The 19,926-nt window shown below is 40.0% G+C and overlaps 2 protein-coding genes across 3 annotated transcripts in view; one reads left to right on the forward strand and one right to left on the reverse strand.

The window, feature by feature from the left end:
* The window catches only part of LOC137995740 (uncharacterized), a 50,470-nt gene extending 40,954 nt beyond the window's left edge, over positions 1–9,516 (reverse strand). Inside the window, exons 1-4 of the mRNA XM_068841251.1 lie at positions 9,369–9,516; positions 3,543–3,667; positions 2,579–2,644; positions 1,022–1,079 (exon numbers count right to left, since the gene is read on the reverse strand). Of these exons, the coding sequence (XP_068697352.1) occupies positions 1,022–1,079; positions 2,579–2,644; positions 3,543–3,667; positions 9,369–9,452 (333 nt within the window). The 5' untranslated portion in view covers positions 9,453–9,516. The remainder of the gene's footprint in view (positions 1–1,021; positions 1,080–2,578; positions 2,645–3,542; positions 3,668–9,368) is intronic.
* Positions 9,517–14,602: 5,086 nt separating this feature from the next.
* LOC137995754 (uncharacterized) lies at positions 14,603–19,054 on the forward strand. 2 transcript variants are annotated; one of them, XM_068841259.1, is made up of 4 exons: positions 14,603–14,920; positions 15,180–15,324; positions 17,221–17,316; positions 17,828–19,054. In XM_068841259.1, exons 3-4 carry the CDS (start codon positions 17,223–17,225, stop codon positions 18,595–18,597), a joined length of 864 nt encoding a protein of 287 aa, XP_068697360.1. In that variant the 5' UTR covers positions 14,603–14,920; positions 15,180–15,324; positions 17,221–17,222; the 3' UTR covers positions 18,598–19,054. The 2 variants fall into 2 exon arrangements, with proteins under 2 accessions (XP_068697360.1, XP_068697356.1); XM_068841255.1 differs by lacking the exons at positions 14,603–14,920; positions 15,180–15,324 and adding an exon at positions 15,365–15,803.
* Positions 19,055–19,926: the final 872 nt, after the last annotated feature.

The following is a 19,926-nucleotide window of genomic DNA, read 5'->3' on the forward strand; positions in this document are numbered from 1 at the left end:
ACAGGCTACCAGCTAATAACAAATGATATTTTTGAATTAACAAGGCTGGAAATCCAACGATGTAGTCCCAAGCTAGTAGGATCCGAAGGATACACAACGCTTTTGCTATTCAAGAATATAATTTGTTATTAGCTGGTAGCCTGTGAATCATCCCGGATGATCCGATGTAGTCCTGTTCCTGAATGTTAAACGCCGGGGAACCCCGCGGCTAACCAATCACCTCACCGATTGCTCTGTTTCCAGCAGGGTTGTCGTGATGGTGCAGTGGTTAGCACACCCGACTAGTAACCAGGGGGACGCGGGTTCGATTCCCACTCACGGCAATATGTTTTTCATTCAATGGTTCTGCTAGTAGTTCGCTGTCGCTAGTTGTGCACTCAAATTATATATATATATATATATATATATATATATATATATATATATATATATATATATATAGTAGCGTATAGTTTTTATATTCTTCCTGTTCTTCTTCTTTGCCTTGTTATTATTATCATAATTATATCATTTGTACTGTCTCTCAGCTTGATCTTTATGCTTGTTGTTCTATTTTACTGAGGGTAAGCTACAACCCAAACAGCCTTAGACTCTGGGAATCCGGCTCCTTAGCTTACCTTGAAACTCAACACCTAATTTATAAATGTTTCCACCTGCAGTAGGTAACTAAAGACAACTCTTTGGAAACACAGTAATTTCTTGCCTTGGAACGCTAATTTGCTTGCTTTACGTCATGAGGACCCAAAACTCACGATCACTTGCTGGCGTTTGATGATGAAACCTGACCAATACCCATTCATTCTGTTTGCATTTAGTTCTAAAGATTTAACTAGACCAGGAAATACAAACTATGTATGTAATGGGCTATGATGATGACTCCTTCCCCTCGGGATTTTGCCTCTTTGCAAAAATCACTGCGGGGGAAACAAGTAATTAAACATGCGTTTTGTTTCCAGCAGTAAATGTAAACTGACCCAAGTTGACAGGTGAACAAAAGGTCCGACACATGATCACAACTTACCTTCTTTGTTTCCGAGAAGTGTTTCCTCACTCTTTCGCGTAATGTTTTATAGAAGGCCCTACGATTACGAGGACCACAAAATAAGTAAATGAAAAAAGATAATTCAGAGCAGGAAATGACGGCATTCCCGTCCTTTCATCACAATTCCTTGAATAAAAAAATAAATAGATTCACTAAGCGGGGTCGAACCAGGGCCGTAAGAAGGCTTTACCTATGCAACTTTGAGTGTGAACAGGGTATATTTTAGTTAAAGTACCTTATTTTTTTAACCTTAGGAACGAGGTATCTTCAGAGAAGCCGAAGTACGATCTCAAGTCTTGTTTTATCCCCCTTGAATGCGTACTTGAGCAGATCAAAAGTAACACGATAAGGCGTCAAGTAATTCTCAAGTTGACTTGACCAGTGTGAATTCACCAAGTATCCAGCCAATCAAATAGAAGTATCTGGTCACATGATATTCCGGTTTTAAAACTTAAGAAAGTAACTGGCCGCAATTGGAATCATTATTGACCCAGTTGGTATTTTCTCAGTAGGTGAGCAAGTATTCGCAAAAGGACGAGAAATTTCGATTTATTTTATTTATTTCAAGATGCCATATCAGAGCTTCCAAATCGGCCTACATTTGATCGCAAGCAGAGTTTATAGAAAATAGAGATGGTCACTCCGGCCCTAGGATAGGTGAAATTCAGTTACAGTGCAACGCGTCTTACCGTAGGCACCCAACATACCTTCACGTTTGACAACTACTTGTAAATACGTCAATTCAACAACCCATTCAACGGTGTTCAACTTACAACCGTGCGAACTTTGCAAGGAGGAGTGACTGTCAATCAAATTCGCACACCCCGATTGGCGGATAATTTGTAAAAACCTTTGTTAGGGGACCACGGTAAGGTGCGTCGCACTGTCAGGTATCAGATAAAAACAAAGTTATGTTTGGCGAAAATATATACCCACAAGAAGTAGGCAATAAGCAGAAGTAGTAGTAATATATACGCATAAGCAGCAGTGCTTCAAGCGTTCCCGGCTTGAAGCACTATCACACATTGCATCATTGTCGCGCTGCTACGCGTATTTCATGCAACAGGAAAACTGTTTTTCGTTTCTAAAAGTCCTGCCCTTATGCCTGATCTTCAATCACCAGCGACGCATACACAAGAGCGAACATACGTAGTTACCAACGTCGACATAACCACAACATGACGTTTGTATGCAAGTCTCGCCTCTAGTATAGACTCGTCCAACATGGCGACAAAAACTGGAAGAACGTACGTTGTGAATTTCCTTGTGCTTATGCGGTGCCCCGATTTCACATGAAAAACCGAAAGCAAGGATAGCCCCAAGCACGAGAAAAAAAAGCAAAAACATTGATTCTCAGTGAAATGAGCGTTGTTTAAGCTCTCGAATTCGCTAGTGAAAACCAGGCGTTGCTCTTTCTCTCTGCCTCTTTATTTTCTCTTGCTTCAAATTATTGGAATCACTTTTTGAGTTCTTAACAGAATCCAGTCCTTATTACCGGCTTTGAAACAAAGATAAATAAATAAAAACTCAGGTTACCCTAATTCTGGAAAAGTAGGTGTTTCGCTTGAGATTAAATCTCCAACATAGTATTTCTCCAACATTCTGTTGAAAGAGAAAATATCAAATAATTTAATGGAAATACAAGCTCATTTTCCTCTGAGCACATTGTGAATTGCACAGTCATGACAAAATGTCTTTGAAAAGGAATCTGAAAACTGAGGTTGAAAAATATCATGATTTGAAGAGAAATATGAGGAGAGTGTGAAATGTTACAAAAGTTGTCACTGGAGCTCTTGGAAAGTGTTACTAACAAACTTGAACGATGGATTGAAAAAGATTAGCATTGCATTGTATTGCTAACTGGGTTTTATTACGAAAGGCCAGGAATTTGATAAAAGTATTTGACTTCTAAAAACCAGGATAGTAACCTCAGGGAAGCCTTGGCCATCATTTGCTGTGACTCGCTTCCTTGGGATGACTGTTGGCATAAGAACAGCCATAGCTCAGAGCTAAATGGATAAACAACCCGGGCCACATTGCTGGGAGGCGAGTGCTCTCACCACTGCGCTAGCCCTCTTCCTTACGAATCAGTGAACGAATGACAATACCGAGTGTTTCTTGTTATTTTTGTATAGAGTTACAAAACATCAGGAAACAAATATTTCTCGTTTCCATTCACGGGAAAAGCGACGATGTTTTTTAACCGGAACAAAAGACAAAATTTGCTTAAAATTAAAGAAGAGTTCAATTCTCATGGAATTCGTTTGGAGCACCAACAATGAAACTGTTTTTTACCTTAAGGACTAACAATGTGGCCGATGCAAAGTCGTGTGAAAACAAAGGGTGGACCAGTAAAATGTTTGGTGTTTTCGCTTAATCTTCCCATTGCGATAAGGGAGCTTTTTGTGGGTATTTTTTCAGGACCCATGGCGCTTACGTATTGGAGATGAACACTGTAACCCCTTCCCCCCCCCCCCTCCCCCCCTTGTCCTTTACTCACTTGGGAGCTAAACTGCTAAATATGTGGTAGCTCTCAAAGACAATCGTAATATCTTTCCCTGCTGCCATTTGTAAGATTTCAGGTCCTCCAGGGTGATGGTTGATAAATTTGCTGATATCATAAACCTGGTGGAGTAAACATAAATGACATTTCATTAGTGTCGAAGGGAGGGGGGTTCGCTGAAAAATGGTCTTCTGCGGTCTTAACTTCCAACTTCCCATCTTATTTTCCCAAAAGTTATGGCGTTTTTTTAAATGACACTGAACATCTGCATATCAGTCAGATTAATGTCACTTCACGGTATTTTCAAAGTTTTCCAAATTTTCCTCGTTGTTTTGCGACTAGGACAATGGACGTCTTTAGCTTGTACGTTTTGTTTTCCCATTTCAGACCACGTGATGTTCCCAAGGGAATTTTCCTTTGGTGTTTTCATAAGTTATGCCTACATATGCACGTGCCTAAGACGACATTTGAAAGAAACTGTTCCCTAGATTAACACTCACGTGTTGTGAGATGGGAAAACAGAACGTACAAGCTAAAGAGGTCCATTGTCCTAGTCGGTTCACTTTGTGAAAACTATCGTTATAATTATCATCATCATCAACGTCATTATACTATGTATTATTGTTATTATTGTCATCACTATTTATACCAGTAGTAGCTATCCCTAAGTGCCAACGAGACTGTCAATATAATACATACGTAGTTTGCAGGTTTGTTGTATTGCGCATTCGTTTTGCGCATCTTGAGATACTCGGATTCCCTATGGGTGGTGCTTATTAAGACAGAGATATTTTTGCACGGTTTAAAACTTTGCGGAGAAAGTAGAACTTAGCAAGTGCTCTTGGAATTCAAAAAGAAAATTGGGGGTCAATATTTGGAAAAGAACGTAATAAATATCTTTGTAGTTTAAAGCTTTTTTACAAATATTGTTGATAAATTATCTTTGAAAAATGCGTGGTTTACCCCAAATTTCCTTTTGGATTTCAATAAAACTTGGTAAGATCTTCTATTCCCGCATATTCAGTAAACCGCGCAAAAATACCTTTAAGTTAGTAGGCACCATCCTTACAGTGCGAATTTGATTGACAGTCACCCCTTCTTGCAAAGTTCGCACGGTTGTAAGTTGGACACTGTTGCATGGGTTGTTGAGTTGACCTAGCTACACTAGTAAGTGTAGCTGTCAAATGTGAAAGTTTGTTGGGTGGATAAAATCAATGCCAAGTACGAAATGGCCAAAGCGTTTTCAGTGTGAAACATGTCATGGGGAATCAAACTCTCTTGCTTGACACACGAAACTTGGTTATTTCACTTGTAGAAATTTTATTTTGCAAGATACAGCCATGAATTATATGTCAAATTGATCGTTTAATTGTGTACTTTACAGACAATATTATTTACTTTGAAAATTAATAAATTAAATTGTTCAACAATTAAATTGAAAAACAAACTGCATACTTTACTCACGGGCCAAAATTGACAACAGCGGCCGATAACAACACATATGCTGGTTCATTCTTGAGCTCGTTCACTCAATATAGGACACACTGGTTCGAAAATAAATATTAAAGAACATTCAAAGCAAGTGTACATAGCACGATGGTCAGATAGAGAAAAGGAAAAAATGTGTTTTCACTCGATCATAAATATCCACGTGAACGATGGCACGTCCTGATGCCAGTTTGTCTAAAGACATCACACATCAAAACGCGCTTTCATTGGTTCTTGGAGTCACATGATAAGCGACCTTTGTTCCCTTACCTTATCTAACATTACATTTTCTCTGGAGCATTCGAATTTTTTTCTGCATACACAAAATTCTCGTGCTTCGGCTCAATTAAGGCTGCCGCCTCGTCAGCCTCTCGTCTTTGATCGGCTGACTCGTTGGTAATTACTGAATCACACAGGATTTTAAATTCTGGAGGCAATTTTAACTTTTCTAGTCTAGTTTCTTGTCTAGTCTGGGCCTCGTCCGGGTCCTCGAACCAAATACTTTTTGCATAATAGTGTAGTGGCTGTTCCAAGGATAGCAACGATCTCACTTTACTAGAGATTTCTATGTCGTATGTTGGTTCCAGTTTTTTGGTATCAAGCCCAACGCACCAACCAATACCAGGTTAATACTCGACCTTCTCAGAGATTTCCTTTTTGAACCGATAGCACATCGTCCAGTATGTTACCTGTGCAACTCGATCATGTCGCCATATTTTGTGACATTTTTGAGCTGGAGCGCTGAACTCCGCTACAATATGCGAGACTGTTACATCTCTGACTCATGTGACACGTTTCTGAAACATCGTCTCCACCCAAACCGTTTGATCCCGGGGGGGGGGGGGGGGGTTACCCCCAGAAAAACTGGGTAGGGGTGTGCGGCCCGCTTCCCAAAACCCTTACCCTTACCCTATTTATGACCTAACCAAAAATTTGATACCCAATTTATGACCTGACCCTTAAATCAATACCCTGGTGCAGACCTGCCTTATAATTATTCCCTAGTTCAGACCAATGTTAAAGGCAATGTTTATCTGCTTGAATTAGGTAGGTTACATGATAAAGAAGTAGCTTCTAAATAAAAAACGAATTCAAGACTAGAGTGCAAAAATGGATACCCTATTTATGACCAAAATGGCTGAAAATTGGCCAAAATCGATACCCTATTTTAATTATGACCAAAACGGCTGAAAAACCCTACCCTTTGGGGCCGCACATACCTATATAGCCCATATAAGGGAGTATCCCCCCCTGGGCGTTTGATATACCTTGCTCTCAGTGACTGGTCATGTCCATAATCATTCCCTCAGACATTTCACGATTTAAGTAGCCTTTTCGTACCCATTCTCAGCTCTTTTCATCTCCGATGATATGCTCTGTATTTACACAAAACTTTCCATGTCGAGCTTTGCAAGTGTACCTCTGCAATCGTTCCCTGTTGATATCTTATTTCTCCTTGCCTTTTCCTAGGAGATTATCACGACTTAAATCTTTGATCAAGATTTCACCACCCCAGTCACATATTTTTGCAAACTTTCAATTTCCATGTTAACGCAGACCTTTGCACTTTTCAAGACCTTTCCACCAATTCGCCGTGGCAAATACAGCCTGTCAACGTCACCAGTACCGTTAAACGCTCGATAGGTAGGTAGGTAGATAGATAGATAGATAGATAGATAGATAGATAGATAGATAGGTAGATAGATAGATAGATAGAATGATTGAATGATTGATTGATTGATTGATTGATTGATTGATTGATTGATTGATTGATTGATTGATTGATTGATTGATTGATTGAGTGAGTGATTGATTGATTGATGGATAATAACTTCCTTGTCTTCCTGTCAATTAATTTCAGTTCCTCCTTTTCCCACAATATGATGCCTACCCCATAGCTAATCACGGGCACAGCTCTTAAATTCAAAGCAGATATTGTGTTTCCTGTATTAATTTCAATATCCCTCTCACCCGTTTGAAGTACTATTTTAAGACTACATCTTTCATTTTTGTATGATGATCTTATCAGCTTCAACACCCCCCCCCCCCCCCTTCAGATATTTATACCCTTTATCCTTGTCTATCTGCATCATTTTGGACCGGTCGGTATTGCTCTACCTTCCACAAAGTTCCCCAATTTCATGATCAACACACCACATTTTTGAATGTTGAACTTTATTCCAGTATCCCGGTCAGATAGGCGTACTCTATTGATCAAGGAGTCCAGTTGTTTTTCATTCTTTCCATACAACTTAAGGTCATCGTACCCTTTCTTAAGTCGTACCATGCTTTACTCTTCCTCAGAATCAATGTCAATCATGTATTCATGCAATTACAGACAATCAGAGTGAGACTGTCGCCTTGAAAAATACCTCTTTTTATTGCCACTTCTCCTAACTTCTGATCACCTTCACAAAGCTCTACTTTCGACTTTTCAATGATATTCGTTTAAACGCCCACCAACCAATCTCATGCTCTCTAATTTCCATGAATAGGGTACTATATCGTAAGCTATCGGACACTGCTTGGCCTGTTTGTCTCTGCTTTCAATTTCTCAGGGTTATCTTGCCAATAAGCATCTGCTCCTTTGTACCTCTTGTTTGCTTTCGACAACCTTTCTGTTCCACAGGCAACAGTTTCTCTTTTTCCAAGTGTTTATATATTCCTTAAGCAATTATCCCTGTCAACAGCTTCCACATTAGTGGCAGGCATGTAATAGGGCGATAGTTTTTATACAGCATTTCCTTTCTCTCTGTCTTTCATGATCAACTTTGCCGAGCCAAATGTAAACCACTCTGGTATATTTCTTGACTCTACAATTGTAGAATCTCACCCAATAGTCTAGTCATGATTGGCCTCGCTCATATCATGTTCTTGAGCCAGCTAATATCTTTGAAGTCCATCAGCACCAGGCGACTTCCAATTTGGTTGCCTTAAAACTTGGTTGGTCCCTGTCCCAGTTGTGATTTCCAAGTCCATGTTTAGATTTTTCTGTCTCCCTCCCAGATCAATCTCAACATCACATCCATTCGAATTTTTCGCTATGCTTTTCTGGGTTCCCCCATATTTCTTTCCAAAATTTCTGGCTCTCCTCCGCATTAGGAGCTTCTTCCTGAGATCTCTTCTCTCCTTTTAGTTTCTCAAAAAGTCTCCTTTGGTTTTATCTAGAACAACTGGTTTTGCCTATGTTGGTCAATCCTATGATACCTTAGTTTTCAGTTTTGCTGATGCAGCTACGATTCGTAGTTTAATCTCCTCAATTACTGACACCAAGGCCTTCTTACCAACCATTCATTTTTCTTTTACTGATTTCCTTTATTCCTATAATTTTTTAACTTCTCATCTTTCATAGACTCTAGCCTACTTATCTCTTCTTAAATGTTTTATTTGATCTTTTCTTCAATCCCACTTTTCCACGTTGGCTCCCTTCCTTTTTTCCTACTTTTTTAAAACCACGTTCTTTCGTAGTTACATGTGCTGCCGAAATTAGGAGGTCATTCACTTCCTTGAAAGTGGCGAAAAAGTAAAAAGTAAAGTAACCATATTTAACGTCGATAACTCGTAACAGTAATTCAACTGAGGACGACGGTGCACTCATTTTTCTAACCCCCTCTCCATTAGTGCTCCGTTTTACGGGTATTTAAAGCTACTTAATAACACTGAAAGGAAAAAAGCCGAAACAAGAATGTGAGATATTTTATCTTTTAAATATTCTGTTCTTCGCAGTTCCCGGCGTACTTCGTCGTCGGAATTTCTGGTCTTTGAAAGGCAAGGTGACATGTACGACGCTCTCTACTAGCGTAATAGGACGCTTGTTTTGGCTTTGTGAGTATAACTCATCAAGGCATTTTATGTTATGCAATGAAAATATCTCACTTGACAAGCCTGATCACGCGTAGGGTGTTTCCAGTTTTTATGTCCCTTTTCTAAAAGACGGCATCTAACATACTTTTTTTACTGTGGAAGTAGAGCTTTGTTACTTCAATTACTAGTTACTTGAGGCTAACGGGCGACTGAACTGGGTTTAGCGCTGATCAAAAATAAGTGATTGACCCGCAGTTTCCAAAATGTTAGGGGAAAAGTTTGAAACTGCATTCATTCTGTCCGGAGGGTTGATTTGGTACTACTGAATTCAACATAGCATTCACTAACGAATGTGTTCTTTCATGTTGACTGAAACTAGCGTTTGACTAGTGTATATTATTGTGTAGGCTCTTTAAAATTGACTCCCTCACACTTTCTGACCACTGATTATCAGCATTTCTTCTTCCACGCGACCAGGGAACGCGACCTTTATATGACTCTCGTATTTACGAATTGAAAGATCGCCCTTACCTTTCCACGAACTGCGACGTGAGCATTGTGCATCTGATTTAAGGCAGAGAGCTCTTGCCAAGTGAATTTTCGGGTAGTTGACATAATGACTTAGGCTGGAGCCACAAAGAAGAGTTTTTGCCACTGTGCAAATTATTTACTGCTGCATTACAATGCAACTTCATATGCCTCATTGTCAATAAATATCACACGACGTTAGGCAATCTGAGTGCACCAAAGCTGCGAAGGAATGTTTCAGAGTAAATAAACGAATGTCTTTTCATTATTGATCGAAAGGGTCGATAAAACAGTAATGGTGTTATATTTTATTTTAGATGAAACAGGATGGTTTTATTTTAACAGACGTGTTTCTACTTGCACACTTTCCATCTTTTACGTGATTACGATGCAGACCTTACCTATGCCGAATCTGTTCGTTGGAATGTCATCAGTGATGAATAAGTAACAATGTCGAATTACATAAAGTTGGATTTGATTTCCTCTGTAGAAATAACTACATTGCTAAGGAATTAATAATAATAATAATAATAATAATAATAATAATAATAATAATAATAATAATAATAAAGGGGAACACACCAAGCAACTACAGGCCTATAACCTGCTTTCCGCTTATGTAGAAGTTGCTCAAAGGAATGATTTCGGAAGACATTTATATGGATAATTAGGTGATAAAAACCTCTTAATTAAAAGAGGAACAAACGGCGTAGGAAGAAAGCAAAAGGGATTCATTGCCAAGATAATCTTAAGGTGATTCCCTAGAAATAGACCTTATCATAGATTTCCGATGAAAATACACCTTTTTCAAATGAGGCTTATTCAAATGAGACTTTGATGCCTCGTTCAAGGCAAAATATTCTTTTGCCATTTTGGAAAAAGGTGTATTCGCACACTATAAAAAAAAAGGGGGGGGGGGTCACCGTGCTTGTTTCCATGCTACGACGCTGACCATGAATAAGGCTATTTAAGATACTTTAACAATTGCCGCGGATCCCCAATGTTGGACAAATTTAGTTCGATTTTATAAATGTAATCAATGATATAACGCAGAGCCCTGGAGTCATTCTGTGGTTAATTCACGTACTACCTGAAAAATGTATTTGAATGCCTTTGCGAGTACTCACTGGATTTAACTTGAGTGTGGGCTTTTCGACTCGTAATGGCTCCTTCCGTACAATTTTATGAAATTGCCAAAAAGCTGGCAAACGAAATTTGCTGAATTTTATGCTACTCCATGAAATAAAAGATGGGGGTCACCGTACTGGTTCATTCTTTGACGGATGCAGCTTGGCGTCAATAGGGAGCTTAAGCAGGCGCGTTTTTTAGACGCGGACGGCAACCGAAACAGAACATTTCGCGAGCCAGGACAGTGTCTCCCAGATTTTGTGCATAAGCTAATGCGCCCGCCAATGACGCAAGAAATCATGCTCAGGAGGGTTGCGCAATGCAAAATCAGGGAATCACCTTAAGGCATGCTAGGACTAACCAGAGAGAAATCTAGCGATGACATGGATTCAGTACAGAAAGTCCTACGACACGGTGCCTCATTCTTGGATAGAAGACTGTCTACATATATTTGGAATCGCAGAGAATATAAAGAAGCTACTGAGTGAAAGCATGGAAAACTGGAGAACAGGCCTGACCTCGGGTTCTATTTTTTTTGGGGAAGTACACACCCCAAGAGGTATTTTTCAGGGAGAAGCACTATCACCCCTCCTGTTTGTTAGAGCAATTATCCCATTAAACCTGCTACTTTGAAAGTCGAGATTTGCGTACGAATTTAATGGGAAACATACAAATCACCTGATGTTTATGGACGACATCAAACTTTATGCTGGAAGTGAACAGGGCCTAGAGTCAATGGTCCACACAGTGCGGGTTTTTAGTGAACATATCGGGATGGGTTTTGGGATTGATAAATGCGCAAAACTTACGCTTCGGAGAAGAAAAGTAACAGCATCTGATGAATTAAATTAAGAGAAATAAAGTCATTAGATGAGGGAAAAAGCAATAAATATTTAGGAGGCTGATAGGGTTATGTACGAAGAAATGAAAAGTAGTCTGACAAAAAAGTACTTCCGACCTTTGAGAAAACTGTTGAAATCACAGCTTAATGACGGTAATGCCATAAAAGAAATTAATACGGGGGCAGTGTCTATCCTTAGATATTCTGCAGCATTCGTTGACTGGACAAAGGAGGAGTTAGTAGTGCTTGACAGAAAGACCAGGAAATTTCTGACGATTTACAATGCCCTCCACCCGAGAGATAGTGCAACCTGATTATACCTATCAAGGAAGCTAGGTGGAAGAGGCTTGTGTTCGGTAGAGCTGGCAAGGTTGTGTCTGTCCTACTACATTGCAAAGAGTGAAGAGGACGTTCAACCTTTTGTTAGTAGTAAGAAGGAAACAGTGTGACGATCTTAAAAGTACTAACAAATTTAAGAAAGAGAGGAAGGTCAATATATCGGAGAAGGTACGGGCGGGGAAAGAACCTTCACGGGCAACTTTTTAGACAAACAGACGAAGTGGCAAGTAATAAGACCTGGGTGTACGTGGGGCTCCCACAAGGACATCTGAACAAAGAGACAGAGGGGCTTTTGATGGCGGCGCAAACAGTCATTAAGAACTAATGAAGTCAAAGCTAAGATAGATATGTCATAGAATGACTCTCGGTGCCGTTTGTGCCGACAAAAGATGAGACAAGAAAGCACCTGTTAACCGAGTGCCCAAAGCTGTCACAGAAAGAATATAAACAAAGACAACATGGAGTAGCTCGGCTAGGGCCTTTCATTGGGATTTGTGTGAACAAAATGGTTTAAAAAGGACTAAAAAATTGTATGAACATGTCCCCAAGGAAGTTGAGGATAATGACAAGAAACTGGATCATGACGGCCTTGAAGACGTGTTTGTAGGCAAACAGAACAAGAATTGCCTCGCCATTTGTAATGCGCATGCATGCCCCAGTGACAGAAGCGTATATAGACATCAAACAAGAGGAAAAGGTCAACAAGTATCTGGATCTGGCAGTTGAGATGAAAGGGTTGTGGAAGATGAAGAGTGTAAAAGATGTCCCTGATGTTATCAGAGCGCTGGGTACTACTCCGAAGCGAGACTGGAAGACTACTTGAGAAACATAAATGCTGGAATAGAGTTGGCAGCACTTCGAAGATAATCTTGCTGGGATCAGCAAGAATCCTCCGAAGAGTCCTTGAAGTCCGAGGTAGCTTGTTGTGGCCTGATAACGCGACTGAAATTTCCGACATTGACATTCCTGCCCTGTAGCATGCATCATTATAATAATAATAATAGTATCAATAAAAAGTAGGGAAAAGGATGTAAATTGGCAGACCATAAAACGCAAGTAGAAATAAAGTTTATAAAAAAAAGATTTCAATTACATATCTAAAACTTACAGTCATCACTTCACTTAAAGCTAAGAAACCTGACTTGTATATAAAAAAGATTTTCAGTTTCGATTAAAAAATGTCAACAGAATTCGTGTTGCGTAGTTCAAGAGGAAGAGAATTCCATAGCTTTGGCGCAGCACGTGAAATGACTTTCTTCCCAAGGGAATTTTAAGCTCAACCGTTCGGATAACTGAGAAGGACACTGTTATTGATTCGACGCAGGTTATATCTACTTGGTGGTATAACAGAAATCAAATCAATGATGTAGCTGGGTACATTTCCGTTGAGAGCTTTAAAGAACAGTAAAAACGATGCGTTCATATATAAGCAACCAGTGCAGTTCACTTAGAAGGGGAGTATAGTACGACTATGCTTCGGGACACTGTAAACGAGCCAAGCATTTTGAACATGTTGTAATGAGATACGTTGGGAGTCCATAAAGCTGCATGGCTATTCCCGTAGTCAACATCTCATTGCTCGGCCCATGTATTATTATTGTATATATTATATTATATTATATTATATATATTATATTAAAATAAAATAAAATTTTAAAAAATACTTTATTATTCTCCTAATATTGTAGAAGTAGAAAAATGCACGGCATGACTATTCCGGGGGTGGGGGGGGGGGGGGGGTAGGGGGGGAGGGATGAGGGGTAGGGGTGAAGGGTAAAATGGCTGAAACAACCCAAAGATTTACAAAAAGTCTAACCTTAGGCCTGAACACTATGCTTTAGATAATGTTTAGGCTTAAGGTTAGCATTTTTGTAAAGGTTTGGGTTGTTTCAGCTATTGTACCCTTCACCCCTACCCCCACCACCTACCATCACCCCTCACCCCGGAATAGTCATGCCGAAAAATGTGGGCGTTCTTGGAGGATAATCGAAGGATCTAGGGAGCATGATGAGGGAACTGTTTGAGAACTACAGAGCGAAAAGGATCTTGAGGAAGGTGCATAAAAAACTCAAGCTAGAAGCAATGAATACAAAAATAAAGCTAACTAACAAGTTTGCAAAGTGAACTCTTTGAAAAACAACGGAACATATTACTTTGAAACAGTACCAAATGACAACCGAAAAAACCCCTTAAAAATAGAAATCGTCACTATCTTATTGTTATCACTGGATTGAGTTACAGTATTAAAAGATCAAGTGAAGCTATGCTCCTCGCAGTTATGAACACAATTTTTGCAATTGCGTAAAGAAGCTTGCAAAATTCAAGACTTCAACGGGGTTTGAACCAGTGACCTCGCGATACCGGTGCGACGCTCTAACCAACTGAGCTATGAAGCCACTGACGTTGGGAGCTGGTCATTTGTGGGTTCCAATGTTCCCGTGAGGAATGAATCAACGATGAAATGATATATGAAATGGATCATATATGAACTGCGGATATGAAATCAAGTGAAGCTATGCTCCTCGCAGTTATGAACGCGCACTAGCTTTGGGTGTGCTCACAGTTATAGACGCTTCTTTAAGCAATTGCAAAAATTGCGTTCATAACTGCGAGGAGCATAGCTTCACTTGATTTCATATCCGCATTTGATATATGATCCATTTCATATATCATTTCATCGTTAGTATTAAAAGAGTAAGCATCTAGAAATATCAGGGTTCTCTAATGTTTTGCAACCTCCTGATTACAACGATGGGTTATAATCTCGAGATGGCAATGTTGAGACTGCTCGACAGGATGATTTCGGCATTTTAACAGGGCTTCAATAGTTCAACCACTCCTCCATATCCTGAATACTCTTTTATAGACAAAAATGCATCATTCACCACAAAAAGACAAAGTAAGATGTGGTAAACCAGTTTCCGTTCGGTTTTTCCCAGCAGACTAGAGCATTTCTGAAGTCTTGTGCAAACGCGCCCGTGCACATCCACGTGGGAGCCCACTTACAAGCAAAGTGTCGCAGAGGGCGAAATGTGGATCAAGTATGAAGTATTATGTTCGACATGACACTGAATCAGTTCCAGACGTCAAACTGACCGTATTATTACGAAACACTGAAAACAATGACGAAACGGTAGCACGTACACATGACAAAAGTTCTGAAGCGCCTCAGGCGTTTTAGAGGTTTGATTCACAGACACTGTCACCGTGAAGTTGTCACTATGGGTAGTGGTCGGTGGTATAAGTGGTGAGGAGTTCTTGGATCCACTTACGCAAAGTTTTCCTTGATTCGTTCAGCGCACTAGCTTTGGGTGTGCTCACAGGAGCCAAGGGTTCTAGTTGTGATTAGAATTCTCATCATCATCATTATGGTCACTCTTCAGTGCTGTGGGATCACTATCGGTGCCCTTTTGGGTCGGGTTGTCTCAATGGGTGCCAGATGCTAGACAAGAAAGTTACTCAGTACTTCATTTTTCCTCTTTATGCTATCTCCTTTAATGTTCCAGGGCTTTCTTCGAATTCTTTACGGTTGTGAGCAGGATGGCCATCTGTTTGGTTTCAAATCCACGGAGTATCCACGCCAAAGCAGTTTTTTACAATTTCGTACTGACTCCAACGTATTCCAATAGCTGCTGTCATTGAATACTTCCGGTAATATATCTTTAACTCAAACAGTGGGTAAATTCACGTTCTATCCCAAAATCGTCAAATCACGAAGCCAACTTCATTTTCACCTTCACTTTGCAATTTAGAGACTTTTAATGACCTTGAGTAATGGAAAATCAACATTGAGGAGAGGAAAATTTTAAAAGTTAGCTCATTGTTGCAACATTTGCATATTTGTGTCCAATACTGTAACCTGAAAATGCCGTAGATTCAGCATTTTCGTAATCAATAGCTTATAAGAGGATTAAGAGTGACGAGAGGAGATTATCATCTGTAGGAAACCAACACGTAAAGTTCATTTTATTTCGACTGGTACTGAGTCGGTTAAAGCACAGCATACGATCTCAGTCATTCAAATTAAGGAAATATGGCTCTGCGTTATTTTGAAAGTTTGTTCGTGGTTTGTTTGGCCGTGGTATGCCTTGCAGAAGAGGTGAATACGGAAATTTATCTCCCTGGGATAGGTAAGAATAGCTAGCTAACAATAAGAGGACCTAAGAGAGCAAAAATAGCCAGTTGGGATGCCAAAGAATATCATCATCGTGAGTCTGCTACGCTTTTATAAACCAAGGTTGTAGCTCTGCCGTTGGAAATTTCCAGAAGCGTCAGAAGCCGCAAATGATGGATCAATCTGAATTCTCTTAAGAAAATAATCTCAGTCGAGCTCATGTAACTTTTTTAGTCAAGGTCACAAACCAAACTGTGCGCGCTAGTGAATCCTTCAACGTCACAGACTTTTGGCATCATTCTAGCAACTAAGGTTAAGAAAAACACCAGACAACTTGTCTCCTTGTGTAATGCATTATTGTTTAAATTCATGAAAGCTTTAAAGCACACAGAAAGGAAGCAGACGCGTTTGCCAGACCTTTTAGGAAAAACGGAGGGTTACGGCTAAAAATACACCCGTGTAAGCATATTTACAGAAATTGGCAACTGTCCTTGCAAAACCAATGTAACGAAATGTTTTTTAACTTTCGTCTCGACATTCTTGTTCCACTCGAATATAATAAGGTTTTCTATCTTCAATCGATCAATATCTTTGAAAAGAGTATAATTACAATGTCATTGTGGGATAATGACGGCTTTGAACACTTCATTGTCGCAAAATCGATATGGCTACGATGTTCAAGGTGACTAGATTGATAAAGTAAGTAAGCAGATTGCTGGATCTAAACAATCGTGATTTTCAAACATTGGCGTTGAGGGTTCAGGTCAGACCAGTATATATCTCGATTATTTTTACGGGCTGCTGACAGCTGCTTTACAATGTCAATGTTTATGTTTCATTATTAGCTTTCTTAGTCTGTATAAAATAATAGAACCGCTAAAACTTGGCCATTGAAGAATAACTGTTTCTTTAGCCGATCGCAAACATGTTGCGGAATTTTCTGAGTGTGGGATAAACGACCTGGTGAATGGAGTGCCTTTTTTGCCATAGTATCGCATTTAACACTGCAATATGACAAAATTTGTGTACAGAATGACTGCGGGAAAGAAACCAAAACTGCAGGAGGCTGCCTATCGACTATCGAGTGTGGGTGGTTCTTTTTTTTCAGCTTTTTTTTTTTTACTTTTTTGGTTCTCTCTTCTTGAGAGAAAACCGACTTCGAAGGCCAAAAACACAGAAATCAGAAATAGATACTTGCAAAATTAGACACCCAGAAAAGGAGGTCAAGTTAACCAAGCGATGTCGAGCAATGATTGATCATAACACGAGCTTGAAAACAATATTGAATTTTGCGACACAGGAAGTGCAAAACTAACCCATGCTCAGTGACCATAAATGAATCCGCTATCATCATGACCTTGCATTTGGTCTTTTATCACCCCAGGATGACCTGTCTAAGATAAATAACATGTATGTATCCGGCTTCGTTTCAGGAATGACATCGGCCGAGATCATTATTGTTTTAACTGAAGGAACAGTGCTTCTCTTGCTTATTATAGTATTGATGATTATGCTGTGCAGGAGATGCAGTAAGTTGATCTTCATTTGTTGTGCCTTTTATTTTGTGGCAGACGGTTCTTTTCAAGAAAGCGGAAACGAAGAAACATTTACATGCAACCTCTACAGACCTCAGTTAAACGTTTTTGTATGTATTTAAGAGCCGTGGGCTTTTGCAACGAGGAAAAACCCATGATTGGATATATTTCCGATGTTTTTTGACCGCGTGACAAATGGGGTCGGTATTAGGAAACAATTTGTCTCAGTTAAATCGTTCCAAATCTATATGTGAAGTAACTGTCTATAAATTTAAGTGGCACGAAAATAATTAGACATGTAGAGAGAAAGAGAGAATTGAAAATTCAGTGTCACGTGCTCACGCCATTTTCAAATTTGGTTAAACTGCATTAGTCACCGAACATTACAGTTTTCTGTAACACGATGCAGGTCTAGTCTATCTTGCCAATAATTTACCTACGAGGAGGTAGACATTCACCAATCTCACTGACAACTAAGGATTTAACAATGGCTATTCTTCCCTAGGGCATGAAAAGCGAAATTTCCTGAAAGACGACGAAATCACTCCTCGTGTGACAGTGCACATCAGCGGCATTTTGGCGCCAGGCACAGAGTACGGGATTTGTGGACTCCCAGGAATGTACGAAAATCCACTGAAAACCAGTTCATTCAAGAGCAGGCTTGCTTTGACAGAAAATCACAAGTCACCGTTTGAGAATACCGCTCACCTGGGTGGACCATATGCATCAACTCTCAACCACTTGTACTTGCAACCTCGAAATGAAAATGAGGACGATGGACCCTGTGATGTTTTAATAATCACGAGAAGCTATGAAAAGCTAATTTTTCACACAAGGCAAAAAAGGCAGAAAAAATACGAGACGAGAGGCCAATCGTCGTATCACGAAGGGGTCGATGCAAGTGGGTTGCCTGTGTACAAGCTAGATTCTCGGGAAAGCGAGAGCCATAATAGCAGAGATATTCATACAATATTAGAAGAAGCCTCATGCGACGAACGAAGTACGTCAGATAGAACAGCAACTCAAGAACACTTACTCGAGCAGATAAGCGACGACAAAGAAAGTAAAGAAGCCATCTCTTTACAAGATATGGCTTTCGGTTGTGTTGTAATTGACTGGCAGGAGAACGTGATTCAGACTCAACCGTCAGCTTCGTTGAAGCACGAATCCGACGACGCCGACGGTTTGCGTTCTCGAGAAGTCCTTCACATGGACGACCAATCTGGTTTAATTGAACTTGACAAGAGCACGCTTTCACAAGATGCCAAAGCATAATTAAGTTCATGTACATTTCATGCCTCCAACAGATTCGTTATCAACGAAGAACGCCATTCGCTTGACGGCGGGCAACTGCCTTTGACAACTAAAGCAAAAAAAGCGAGGCGGTTTGCGGTTTGCTTCCGACAGTTTCAAAATGAAAGTATTTTCACCTGAAGTCCAAACGAACCCACTCTCAGTTTCTTTGTATAGTGTAGTGTGCTGGGAAAAAGAAATGCCGGGACCTTTTGTCGCAAAAAAATGAGAAAGGTTCCACCCTTTAGGATAGCTTCTTTTCATTTACACGATGTACTGCTCTCTTGCTTATAACGAGTTTTTTTGATTTAGCAAAAATGTAAGTAGTTTATAAACCGTCTCATACATCCAAAGCGTGCAATGATCATCGAAGTCGTACATTTCAATTTCATATTGATCAATTTACAACATAAAATAAATACCAATGAATAAGTTACAATCGAACATGGTTTGAACGCATGAGGAGTCATCAGAAACCCATTAAGGGTTGAAACGTGTAACGCGCGTTCACAGCTTCCGAATATTCAGTGCTAAGTACCATATTTGAAAACCCCTCGCTCCAGTTAATTTCGCAGGAGAACATTGCTGGTATTGCGTCACTGTGTTCTTGCGAATTGATTGGTTGAATGTTTCTCTCTTGTTGTTCCAAATATGGTACTTAGCAAATTGAATATTCAGAAGCTTGTTTCCCACCACACAAGGGGCCGTCACACGTTTCAACCCTTATGGGTTTCTTTAGTCATATAATAACTAAGTGAAGTACGATCGTCCGGGTGAGTACCGTCCCGAGAACGACTGTTTTTGGCTTGACAGACGTAAGAACTGAGTGATCCTAGCACTTAACTCGCCAATTTAAGGAATTGTCACTTTATCTCCAGACATTTGAAAAATTCAGGCGCGGCTTCAACGGGATTCGAACCCATGACCTCTGGGATACCGGTGCAAGAGCATTGCACCGGCATCGCAGAGGTTCGGATCTCGTTGAAGACGCGCCTGAAATTTTCAGGTGTCTGTAAAATGACAACAGTGAACTGCTTAAGGACGTTCGCGCCATTGCTACTGCGCATTTTTTCGCGCATGTCACGCACACGTCATGCATCGCAGACCACGAAGGTAAACACGGTGCTAAAGGTGCAAACATTTTCCACAAGAATGGAACGTGAAAGCGTTTGGCATTATGGGATAGCTGTGGACCCAGGTCTTCTCGGAAATGTCACGCCATTTGGCGTGACTGTGCGAATAGACAATCGCTTTGAGAACTTCGCAGCGATTCTACTCTCTTGAATGCTCGGTGACCCCTACTTTTTTTCC

This window comes from Montipora foliosa, chromosome 1, assembly GCF_036669935.1.
Source record: "Montipora foliosa isolate CH-2021 chromosome 1, ASM3666993v2, whole genome shotgun sequence".
NCBI classification, from domain to species: domain Eukaryota; kingdom Metazoa; phylum Cnidaria; class Anthozoa; order Scleractinia; family Acroporidae; genus Montipora; species Montipora foliosa.

Coding starts and splice junctions, on each gene's coding strand:
- LOC137995754 (XM_068841255.1), top strand. CDS start 15,707: ATGGCTCTGCGTTATTTTGAAAGTTTGTTCGTGGTTTGTTTGGCCGTG. Junction 15,804..17,220: donor AATTTATCTCCCTGGGATAG/GTAAGAATAGCT, acceptor GCTTCGTTTCAG/GAATGACATCGGCCGAGATC. Junction 17,317..17,827: donor TATGCTGTGCAGGAGATGCA/GTAAGTTGATCT, acceptor ATTCTTCCCTAG/GGCATGAAAAGCGAAATTTC.